This window comes from Fundulus heteroclitus, chromosome 20, assembly GCF_011125445.2.
Source record: "Fundulus heteroclitus isolate FHET01 chromosome 20, MU-UCD_Fhet_4.1, whole genome shotgun sequence".
Lineage (NCBI taxonomy): Eukaryota > Metazoa > Chordata > Actinopteri > Cyprinodontiformes > Fundulidae > Fundulus > Fundulus heteroclitus.
In genome coordinates, this window is record NC_046380.1 from 5,348,992 (window position 1) to 5,361,493 (window position 12,502).

A 12,502-nucleotide genomic window follows, 5' to 3' on the forward strand; every position below is an offset into this window, starting at 1 on the left:
ACAAACATCATGACTTGCAGAAAACATTCAGCAAAGGTAGCAGCAGACCAGTTTTATTGGCTGATAAAACATTTAACCTGGGTAGATTAGAGGTCTGCATAAAACTGTGACACTTGCACACCGTTTACATGAGTCAGGATAATTAAGAGCTCGTTCTTATCTGACCAAGCGGTAGTTGTATCCTGCAACAAAATCAGAGATTTCCTGAGTCATTCAGTGAGGTTGAAGTTTAATCTGGCCACAAACACGCCGGTGACCAGATTACAGCCACACAGTGGCGGCAGAAATGTACACAATTTATTCCCCCTAATTCTTCCAATTAATGTTTTTTTTATTTTTTTAATTCAGTTGCACATTTCCTTAATCTGAGTATGCCTTTGTTGATAACTGTACAGTATTTTTTCATTGTTAAGCTTTCCTTAATATAGTCTCTTATATCTTATTTTCTGTTAGCATATTTTACCTTTTTGTGTACCTGATGCTTCCGTATGCCTTTCACTTTGCTGCTGATACACAATAACGGATATTTATTTTCTTTTGTTGTATTCTTTTCTAAAAATGACCTCATCTTCTTTGCTTACAGCCAGAATTTTCCACAGTTTTATTGTTGACTTATTATGATTCCCAAAGCGATTGACATCAAGGTGCAGCTTTATCCTCTGAAGCTGTAAAGCTTTTACTCATGTTGTTGTTGTTGGTGTCATAAAACCTGAATGAACTTGTGTAATCGTTGTGTAATATTATGAGATAAAAATGTGACTTTTTATCTATTTATGATGATTTTTTTTTGTAGTAAGCTCAGAGTCAGTGCAGGTCAGGGCAATAAAAGCACATCACAACTCAACCACATCTGCACCTGCAGGTGTCTCACCTGTTCAGGAGGGAAGAACAACAACGGAAGTTACGCTGTATGGTTCCGTGAATTTCTGGATGACTGCAAGTGGCAGTACATAATATATGGATGTGTCTTCTGGCGCTACGTGCAAGTCGAGGTTTAATGTAAATAAAGTCACGCACCTGACGTGTTACATCCATAAATAACACGTTCGGCCTCCTGGGATCCTCACGCTGCGAGGTTCTGAGTGACCAGTGTGTCTGGCAGCCATGCAGGAATTCACGGAACCACGGTTACAGCCTAACCTCCGTCCTGTTCCTTCCTGACTGGCAGTAAACAAAGTGGATGACCTTCGCCAGCAATGTCACAAGGAACAGGGACGCCCACCTGCTGCCCAGGAAGCAGAAGCCGGAGACAGGACCGCCGTTGCCAACATTGACACGCCTTTCATCGCCACCCAGGACGCGGTCACACTCCTGATGGAATGGCATGCAACGCATCCACAGATGTATGACCCAACGCGACAGTCTGTGCTTCGAAAGAGCGCGCCCTCTGTTCTGTCCACCATGGCAGACGAACGGCTGGTCTGGTTTGCCACCCTCTGCTCTTCAAACAGGGATGAGGGAGCTGCACGCTTGGTGGCAGCATTTACATAACCTGGGGGCAGCACCTTAAGGAGAAAGGCGATGTCAGAACACAATGTCACCCAGAACCAGTCTGGCTTCCACTGCAGACAGGATGCAGCAAGAGCATGAAGCTAGTCCAGAACTCTGCTGCCCGCATCCTCACTAAGACTAAGAAAGTAGAGCACATCACCCCAGTTCTAAAGTCCTTCCACTGGCTCCCTGGATCTCAGAGAATAGACTTTAAAATACTTCTGTTAGTCTATAAATCCCTGAATGGCTTAGCACCTAAATCCATCACAGACTTGTTATCAGGGCATCAACCCTCCAGACCACTCAGGTCTTCTGGCTCCAGCCTGCTCTGCAGAACCAGAACCAGAACCAGACATGGAGAAGCAGCATTTAGTTCCTATGCTCCACTGATCTGGAACAAACTCCCAGAAAACTGTAAAAGTGCTGAAAGCCTGAGTTCCTTTAAATCAAGATTAAAAACACATTTGTTTAGGACTGCCTTCGACTGTTCTAGTTAAACTGTTTTACTGAAACATCACTAGTTCAACTTTTTTAGTCCAACTGTTTTTAATGTTCTATTTTTGTTTCTACATTTTATCAAGTGAGAATGCTATAAAGCATTCTCACTTATTAAGTTCCTTCAGGTCTTCAGCTTTTTGACAGCTTACTGCTTCAGCCTACTTTCAGCTAGAAACGCCATTCAACTTTTAAAATGTTCGAATAACCTTCAGCTATCTTCAGCTACTTCAGCTTTTTCATATCTTCTACCATCTTCATACAGTACCTCCTTAAAATAATTTTGCATTTTCATTAAATTCAGAAAAATGAATGCGTTGCTATGGTTGCTAGGGAGTTCACTTAGAGTGGCCACTGTAGATCTTCCAATACATTTTTCTTCTTCCAACAACTTCTTCTCGCTCACTGTATTTTCACTCTATGCACATAAATTATACATCAAAACGTAGGAATTTTTGTCTGGATTCAGAAAATGTAACCATCATTGGTGTGGGATTTATAGATTTTTCGCAAATCACCCCAGAGCGGCAAAAATCCCAAAATCTCCATTGATTTTCTATGGAGGAGCGGTGAAAAATCACACCTGACATTCCCAAGCGACACATGTTTTCGCATTGTCGCTACTCCCAAACCGTTTGATGTACAGGCATGACACTTTCACACATGAATGTCCAGACCCTTCTGGCACTCACAAAAAGGAATTTTGTCGATAACTGTTACGGTTTTGTCGCAGGAACAATTTGTTCGGGAGTAGCGAATTTGCAAAATTCTAAAAACGCTTTGGAACCGCATCCTTCTAAATGATGCACTTTTTTACATCGTTGCCATGCCTACACTGATTTTTGTACAAATATAAAAATGAGCACAACAGTCCTCAAAAGCCTGCTGATACTCACGCTGAAAGAATTATTTTGATATCTCTTATACTTTTTCAGCTAGAGCGATTTGTTCGGGACCGATTTTAGAGGATTTTTGAATTTTCGTCAATATTCCCCTTTATTTCATGATTTTTTTCGCCTACATTAAAATATTTCAAGAAAAAAAACGATAGTTTGTCTTGTTCCCCTATCCGTTCCGAAATAAACGCAGAAAAAATTACGTCTCTACCATTTACGGTTCTGGAGAAATCGAGTGTTGTTCGAGGCAATGTTCTCCATTCTATTTCAATGGGACATATACTGAGCAAAGTGTCTGTACTTCAGTAGACTGGCCCGCTGCAGGCGTGAGTGAGTTTCCATGACGACGGAACTCTCCTGGCCAGAGGGAGAGGCTCCATTGGGATAGAATGGCAACTTTCGACGATCACTGCAGTGGCTGTGATTAATGTAGGAATCTGAAATTTGCACAGTCACTTCCTTTTAACATTTTAAAAATTTCAGCCATGTGTCACTTTTCTGTCCCATTTTGGATTTCACATGCTTTCCTAATGGGCCTTGGACTCCAACAGGACCTGGCATGAGGCCCAGAGACGACCCAATTGGCCAATACAGCACCACCCACCTGTGGGAAATGGCGCTACACACCATTTTGGTCAAATGTTGAGTTCTGGGCCCAGATTTGGTGAGGCTGAGTTGCTAAAGGAGGCCGATCTGAGCCATGGCCTTTGGTGAGCTTTGGTGACATTAAGTATTGGCACCCCTTTTTGAGGCACTTCCCAGTACAGGATTTGGACCAAACTGACAGAGTACAATCACCCGGTGATACTGAACACAACCATGTTGGCGGCTAACTGTTAGCATGTTGCTAACCGGAAGTAGCTCTAGGAAGCTCGTACAAACTTCTGCTTTACAGAGTCTGTACTTCCTTTAGAGAGAAAGCTCCACAAGAAATTTGGGCTACGTCGCATAAAGCATTTCCAAGCTATGAGGTGTCAAACATCCAATGCTTTTCAATGGGGGACCAAAGCAGTTATGTTCCCAGAAATGCATGCCCATATATGGCTACAGTATAGCTCAGATGGAAAGTGCAGGCTTTGCATGCAAGAGGTGATGGGATCAAATCCCAGTGTGGGAGACTTAGAGTTTTAGATTACAATCCCCACAGTGTGTATAACAAAACATGTGTGATGATCCCATGAAGTATTTTTTTGTACCACCCGCCATTTTGAGTTACCATGGCAACGTTATAAACAACGTATTTTCTCCCTATTTGAGGCACATCCCAGGGCGATTGTACTCTGTACTGACAGAGTACAATCACCCGGGGATACTGAACACAACCATGCTAGCGGCTAACGGTTAGCATGCTGCTAACTGGAAGTAGCTTTAGGAAGGTCCTACCACCTTCTGCTTAGCCAGGGTTCTTCTGCCTTTACAGACAGAGAGAGGGCTAGAGTTGTGAGGGAGTTTCCAAGACAACACTGCTAGCCAGAGGCTCCTAAGAGGTCCATTGACTTAACATGGCACTTTTCAACGGCTGCTGCGGGGATGTTAAGACCGTAGGAAGCTGAAATTTGCAGTGTTACTTCCTGTTGCTATTTTAGACGGTACGGTATGCACCACGATGCAGGCGCCTTGCTAAATTTCCTCAGAAATTTTCTAGTTGCTCTTAATCTTCAAATTCTTCAAATTCTTCAAATTTTTCAAATTCCTTGAAATTTTTTCAAATGTTTCAAATTCTTTCAATTTTTTTTAACATTTTCAAATTTTTCAAATTTCTTCAAATTCTTCAAATTTTTCAAATTCCTTCAAATTTTTTCAAATTCTCCAATTTTTTTTTTTTAAATTCTTCAAATTTCTTCAAATATTTCAAATTCTTCAAATTTCTTCAAATTCTTTAAATTTTTCAAATTCCTTTTTTTTTCAAATTCTTCAAATCTGATTTAAATGTTTTCTGCATCTTCTGCTCAATCATTCTGCAGATTAGCATTCTCACTTGCTGTTACGCAGGAACAGCTTTTTCTAGTTCCTACTTGCTTTTATTCTCTTTTATTTTACTATATTTTAATAATGTAAAGCACTTTGCGTTGTCTCTGTACTGAATTGTGCTATACAAATAAATTTGCCTTGCCTTGCCTTGCCTTGCCTTGAAGCTTACTCACCTGCTTAGCTTGAAGCCACTGCCAACAGGAAAGCTGTTTTCAGCAGTTTCAGTGGGGCTGCATACATCCGTTCAAAGGGTGGCCAGCTCAGGGTCCTCAACACCAATGGGAGGTCCCATGTAGCCAGGAGAACGCAGTCTCCCATCGCCGCCCGGAAACTGTGTCGCCTAGTGGTGTGCGTCCACCTGTCGGCCATCATTCTGACAATGAGGCACCAAGATTGCAGCCAGGTAAAACCTTCAAGGTTGATGCTGACCGTCCAGCATCCAAAAGGCCTTGGGGGTACCTCAGAATGTCTTGCAGGGGACTACTGGGTCCAGACCCCTGTTCATGCACCACAATGTCTGACAAACTGAAGGCTCCAGGCCCAACAACACTGCCTGCCCCTTCAGTGACCAAAGATGAAGACGGCCCGGGGATGGATGCCACACTTTCCCATCCAGTTGGGGCAACAGATCCCTCCTGACCGGAAGCTGCCATGGCTCTCCGTTCAACATGTGATGCCTTACCCCCATCCCAGGGGTGGTCACTACCTCTCATTGTACGGGAAACACACCGAAGGGAACCCCGCGTAGCAAGTACGCATCGTCTCTCCATCACCTCAGCGTGACCTTCACCTTGACCCGCCTGAGCAGTCAGGGGTCCATGTAGAGGGCATTGAACCATCTTTGCAGGAGGTGGAGACTAACCAGACTCAAGAACGTCTAGATTGCGGCTGCCACCAGCATCCCCACTAATCTTAGCCACAACTGGACCAGGGGTGCTGCTCTCAGATGGAATGATTGGAGCGGGGACTGAACCCGCTACACCCACTCCCCCCTGGGCTGTTTCCCTGGTGAGAAACCAACCTGGGATCTGTCCAACAGCTCTTAAGCTCCTCTAAGAAGGCCAGTGACCGTGTCACCTCAAACGGAGGGTCAAAAAAAGGGTAGCCCGTGGGACGGGCTGCCGGTGCGTCATGTAGCCCCAGTCTAGTGAAAGCCCCCTTCCTATTCGCCTGCAATGGGCATGGCTCCTCCCTGAGTCAGAACTCACTGAACTCCTGTGGGATGACTCTTAGCTATCGTGGACCTCCATAAGTGGGGGTTTTACCTCCCATGGCTGGTGACCTGGAGGGGGGTTCCACGCCTCCTCGAGGTACTGAAACTCTGAGTTTCCAACACCTGACCAACATCATGTGCTGAAACTATCCCACTGACTCCCAGGCTGGTTCCTGGGAGGCAGACCAAGGGGCAGAAGTGCCCACACTGCAAAAGTGAACTAAAAGTAAGTACAACGTTCTTGAAATCAGTGTGTTTCTCCTTGATTTGAGCAGATAAATAAGATTATTTGCTAATGGAATAAGATTTTTGCACTTAAAATAAGAACAATTCATCTCCATCATCTTATTTCAAGTGCAGGATATCTATTTATCTTATTTTAGGGGTAGAAATACTCATTCCATTGGCAAATAGTCTTATTTAGCTGCTCAAATAAAGGAAAATACACTCATTTCAAGACCTTTACTTACTTTTAGTTCCCTTTTTGCAGTGCAACAGGAGCTTAAGCTGCTCCAGTAACTGTACATAAAAATGTCCATTTAATATGATATATATTTGTCATTGAAAATCCATCCATCCATCTTCTAACACGCTTATCCTTATTGGGGGTCATGATATCTCCAGCTATCAATGGGTGAGAGGCGGGGTACACCCTGGACAGGTCGGCAGTCCATCGCAGTGTCATTGAAAATAAAAATCCTAAAAAAACAGGTTGAATTGTCCTTCAGGGCCAAATTCAAACCATGTTTAAACTCTACCTATGTGTTGGGGGCCATGCAAAAGTAGTCCTAGGACCAAAAATGATCCTCTGGCATCACTTTGGACATCCCTGCTATAGAAATAACTTAAACAACACGGTTTAGTTTCTTGACCATCGCTTTTAGATGTGTTTGTGTTGTTGGTGGTTTCAGATCACAGCATTAAAGCTGCATAAAGAGCCAACAACTGCTGTGGATGAGCTGCACGAAGGCAGAAAGCGCAGTTTTGAAAATACACAAATATATTTTTATCTTCACTTTTTGTCTAACTTTAACTGCTCAAAGTGGTTTAATTACTGATTTTCTCAGTGGCACTAAATGTTTGTTTCCTTGAATAAAAACAAAGGAGTTTCTGTTTTACATTGAGGTGAAAGAATGGAAGAGATAAAGAGGCACAAAATTAGACCAAACTGCTGCAGAATGTTCTGGCAGAAAGGGACTTCACTGCGAAAACTTCTCCAGCAGCTCCCCCTGCTGGTTGGTGCTGGAACTGAGCAGACAACATGTCCAGGCTGCGAGAGAATGACATTAAAACGCCACAAGGTCAGAAAGCCTGGCTTGAAACTAGAAACTTGGTTTATAATTGTATAAAATGGAGAGGAATAAAGAAGATTAGGATTTGTTTGTTAAGAAGAGCTCATTGATGCATCGATTGTTCAGTCATGATTGAAATCCGACTCTTTTCTGACTAGTTACCGGCAGCTCAAACAATAAAATATGAGATACTTGTTTATTTTTCACTAAATACTTTCAAACTAAAAATTCTCACCCTTTTTTGGTCTATGAAAACATCACAAAAACAGCCACTTTTACTTATGTGGATAAATTAGACCATAATAAATATTTTCTGAGCTTTGACCCTCCCTCCCCCCTTTAATTTGCTCTACACTATGTCTGATTCAACTGCAAAACAAATGTACCAGATGGAAAATGTAAAAACTAACACAGAAAGTCGTAATAACCTGGTTACATAAGTATGAACACCCTGAACTTGTGGCTTATTGATCTGGGCTTTGATCATATTTCAGCATTCAGTCTTCTTGGGTACAAACTTCCTATAAATGAAAGTGAAAGCAATGAACTGTAATTTTATTTAATCTTTATTCAACCAGACAGGACAGATAAAGAAGATTATGTTATTTACATCTGCAGGATGGCCAAAGGCAGGCAGGGCTTGTTCAAGGAAAGGGAAATAATGTAAGATCAATGTTCACAACAAACAACAAAACAGTACACTGAGTAATCGTATTACCAACCAAGACAAGAAAAAAATAGAAATGCAAAAATTAAAATTAAATATCAAAAAAGTCTGATTTAAAGTATTTTTTTCTTTACCATGTTTTACAAAAATGCCCTAAATTTCAGAAGAAACATGGCCGACAGGACCGGCCCAAGATTGTACAGGGTCTTGAGCAGAATTAGATTTGGGGCCCCCACCCACCACCACTAACGGTATTTTAATACAGATTTGGTGGAATCATGTGTGTGTGTGTGTGTGTGTGTGGGGGGGGGGGGGCTTAAAGGTATACTATGCAACCGGGGTTGATTTTCCAGTGAGGCTCCCCCCAGAGGGCGAAAGTAAAAGTGCGCTGTCGTAAAGATGCTCAGCTGTTCTGGTTTCTCCGTCAATCCAGGCGCGGTTGTTTTGAGCTTAGCAGACAGGCGAACGCAACGAAAAGTGGAAAAAACGGCAGTACAAACAATGACTAACACAGTGAAGGTATGAACATCAAGCTTCCCGCAGCTTGAACCAGCTTGAACCAGCGTGGCCGCGGAAGCAGTGGCAGCGGCCACGGCCGCGGCGGCGGCGGCGGCGGCTCGCCAAGCCGCGGCCGTCGCCTCGCCAGTTTTATTATTATTATTATTATTATTTTTTTTTTTTTTTTTATGTTGGCGAGACGCTACCGCCACCGCCTCGCCAAGCCGCGGCCGCCTCGCCGCCGCCGCCGCCGCGGTAGCGTCTCACCAACATAAAAAAAAAAAAAAAAAAAAAAAAAAAATGTTGCTTTCGTGCGTGCATATAGTGAATGGCAGGGCAAAAACACATGGAGTTCTCGCCGTAAAGCGAGACTTCTGTGAGTGCGGGCCGTGAGCTCTTGCAATTGCAAGTGCGGTATTTCCCCCACAGACCCCCAGGGCGGCCGAGAAAACCTTTGTTCGACCTGAAATGACTCATTTCATCATCCAAAACGGTATGGAACACATTAATTAACTGAAAAATGTTGCATAGTATGCCTTTAATTGGCTTGGCTTAAAAGCAGTCAGAGATAATTGGTTATTATTTGCTGAAATGTATTTGCGGAAAAAACAAACAAAAGAAACATAAAAAAACAACAACCTTAAACCCAAAGAAAAGATTAAATGCGTCACATCAGATTATAACTGTAGTAACACAATAATTAAACACACTTTTACAAAGTAAATTTGCTAATTCTTTTAAACTGTTAAAAAACTTTAATCAATGCTGAAGGAGTTAAATGAGACTTGACAGTTTTCTCATTCTCACAAAGCAAATATAAAAAATGTTAGATGTATCGTCCCAATTAGTTCACTTCTGCTTAGGGCCGGCTCTGATGGCAGACTAAATTAGCGTCAGAATTGAAACCAAAGTCATCATCATCACTATAAAACCGATAATTATTAGCGGTGGTATCTTAGTCGAGCTATTTGCTGGTAAAATCCTCACGGGGGACCTCTTTCCGTTGCTGAAATACGGATAAAGACGCGAGTCTGCAATCTGTGTGAAGGAGTGAATGTGAGCTCCAGTTTCAGGGTCATAAAACGACAGTTTTCTTCTGTCGCACCGCAGATGGACTCTGATCCTCTTAAACGTCTTTACGTGGCGGAGCCTCACCTCATCCTGCGGAGACATCGCTGAATATTCGTTACGCTGAAACTTGATGATCCACAATCCAGACTTTAAGTCTTTCTTCCTGTAGGCTAACCAGGCCGCCACACCCAGTCCCCAGTGACCGCTGTCTCCGACTTCTACGTCCCAGGTGTGAGATCCCGAGTTAAAGCTCTCAGATCCCAGGACGCAGCGGTAGTAGTCGATCGTTTCTTGTATTTTAAGAACTTTTTTTCTCCTTCTATACCTCAAACTTGTCAGGTCTTCTGAGACGGCGAGGTGAGGATGAGCCGTGCTGGGGTCCAGGAACACAGGGGTGCAGGAGATGGTGTCCTCCATCTTGGTCCAGATCAACCTGGTCAGGTTGCCCAGATGTTCAGCAACATTAATCAGAGATCCATAGGGATGCTGGAGGGTCCTTCAGCTGGATGCACCGCTGGATGTTTTCCTCTGCAGTATTTAGGTGCTGCAGAAAAGTGAGACTTTCAGCTTGCAGCTCCTTTTTCGTGACTCTGATGGTTTCTGAAAGCAAAGCTACGTTTTTGCTCAGGTCATCAAAGTCAAGTCTGAACCATTTCCTGTTGTTCTTTCCTTCGTACCTTAAAGCAGCGATCCTCTTCTTCTCTTCCTTTTGCAGAAACCGGTAAAGTTTCTTGAAGTGCTCTTTAATCTGGGCCTCTGTGTGCTCAGCCTGGGTCTTCATGTACTTCTCTTTTTCTTCAAATTGTTCCTTGGCTTCTTCAAAGAGCTTCAGCTTCTTCTTCAGGGGCAGCACCGACACCTGGAGCCTCTTTTTTCCTTCTTGTGCAGCCTCGTCGATTGGCCTGAATCTGTGCTGGCTGTGTGCGTGGGAATCTCGACAGACGACACACACAGGCTCCTGATGATCCAGGCAGAACAGTTTGAACCTTTCAGAGTGAACGCTGCACACTCCTTCCAGAGTCCTCGTTTCCTTTCCTCTGTACTGCGGCCTCACACAGGTTTCTCAGTGCCAGGTTGCGAGGCGGTTGTCTCGTCTGGGAGACGCTCTTGCAGACCGGACACTCACACTCCTGCTTATCCCACCACACGGACTTCACGCAGTTATTGCAGAAGCTGTGGCTGCATGTCAGCACAACTGGATCTTTGAAAACGTCTCGACAGATGGAGCAGGTCAGATCTGCTTCTGGCCTGAAAGCCATGTTCGTCGGCACAAAAAAAAAAAAGAGTTTACTCACTCACTTTAGTTGGAAAAAAAAGTTACTTCAGTGTTTATAAACTCAAAGTTTGTGTAGGAGTTCTAGCTTCTTGTTTAGGTGAAACGAGCTGCAGGCAGGTTTCATTTGTGTGATGATCAATAGTCACGGGGCTGAAAGTGGTGCATAAAGGGGCGGGGCGTCATCACCTGACATCCCGCCTGTTGCACAACAAACAGGTGGACCGTGGTCCAGTTTTAGACCAATTTATACGTGCAGCTAAACGAAAGAGAAGATTTTTTTTTCTTCATTGAAGGTAAACCTGAAGTATAGAAAGTACTCCTGGGTCAATGTGAGCTTCTGAGCTTTCTGTGTCTCTGCTCTGTCTTCTCTAACATAGAAAGTACTCCTGGGTCAATGTGAGCTTCTGTGCTTTCTGTGTCTCTGCTCTGTCTTCTCTAACATAGAAAGTACTCCTGGGTCAATGTGAGCTTCTGTGCTTTCTGTGTCTCTGCTCTGTCTTCTCTAAGCCCCAGTGGGTGGAGGCAGATGAGCGTTCACACTGAGCCTGGTTCTGGTTCTGCTGGAGGTTCTCCTCCCTGTTAAAGGGGAGTTTTCCTCTCCACTGTCGCTTCATGCATGCTCAGTATGAGGGATTGCTGCAAAGCCATCAACAATGCAGACGACTGTCCACTGTGGCTCTACGCTCTTTCAGGAGGAGTGAATGCTGCTTGGAGAGACTTGATGCAACCTGCTGGGTTTCCTTAGAGAGGAAACTTTCTCACCAACCTGGAGGATTTGATCTAATCTGTATAATCTGATTGAATTTAACTTTGGAAAGTGCCTTGAGATGACATGTTTCATGAAATGGCGCTATATAAATAAAATTGAATTAAATTGAATTGATTTTCAAAAAAAAAAAAAAAAAATCATTCTATGACTGTAGAAACTCTCATTAAAGGTATGTTCACTACAAAAAGGGAACTAAAGGTAAGTGAAATTTTCTTGAAATCCATGTTGTCTAATTATATTATTTTAGGGGTAAAAATACTCATTCCACTGGCAAACAGTCTTATTTAGCTCCTCAAATCAAGGAAAAATACACAAATTTCAAGAAAAGTTTACTTACTTCTAGTTCCCTTTTTGCAGTGTTGGAGAAAAAACTGAATGGTTTTGATGTTGATCAGTTTTTTTGTTTAAATATTGTTTTATTTTTCTTTTATTGAACACGTTTAAACTCTTTTCACGGTGCGCTATAAACTCTGCAAATAAAAAGAAGCAAACGAGTGAAGTTAAGGTCTGTAGATTGCCGATTTGGATATTCTTGTCTGCGCAACAGGTACATAATGTAAAAGAGACTTGAAAAGCAGATGATTACGTAGCACTTAAGATCAATACTTGCTTTGTCTTTGTGTTTGTGACGCAGGAGGAACTTCTTGCCCCAGGGGTCAAAGCTCGGGTCCAGGGCCGACCTCAGTTTTATTCTAACAGCGTTCCAGTGTCACCTTTGCCCCACCTAACTTATCTTATTTATCTGTATTTAATTCCCAGCAGTGGCGTGGCTCACAGAAACCTCATTTGAAAAACATGAGCCTGAACCGAACCTGTAGGATGACTTTCTGATTATTGTGAACACAGAGCTCCACAACGACATC

The 12,502-nt window shown here is 43.1% G+C and overlaps 1 protein-coding gene across 1 annotated transcript; it reads right to left on the reverse strand.

Moving 5' to 3' along the window:
* Positions 1-9,075: 9,075 nt before the first annotated feature.
* LOC105920806 (nuclear factor 7, ovary-like) lies at positions 9,076-10,853 on the reverse strand. The gene is made up of 3 exons (XM_036151927.1): positions 10,738-10,853; positions 10,082-10,643; positions 9,076-10,011 (listed from the first exon to the last, which is right to left on the reverse strand). The coding sequence occupies exons 1-3, from the start codon at positions 10,851-10,853 to the stop codon at positions 9,406-9,408; spliced, it is 1,284 nt and encodes a 427-aa protein (XP_036007820.1). The 3' UTR covers positions 9,076-9,405.
* Between the last annotated feature and the right edge of the window lie 1,649 nt (positions 10,854-12,502).

Coding starts and splice junctions, on each gene's coding strand:
- LOC105920806 (XM_036151927.1), bottom strand. CDS start 10,853: ATGGCTTTCAGGCCAGAAGCAGATCTGACCTGCTCCATCTGTCGAGAC. Junction 10,644..10,737: donor AACTGCGTGAAGTCCGTGTG/GTGGGATAAGCA, acceptor AACCTGTGTGAG/GCCGCAGTACAGAGGAAAGG. Junction 10,012..10,081: donor TCCAGCTGAAGGACCCTCCA/GCATCCCTATGG, acceptor ATCTGGACCAAG/ATGGAGGACACCATCTCCTG.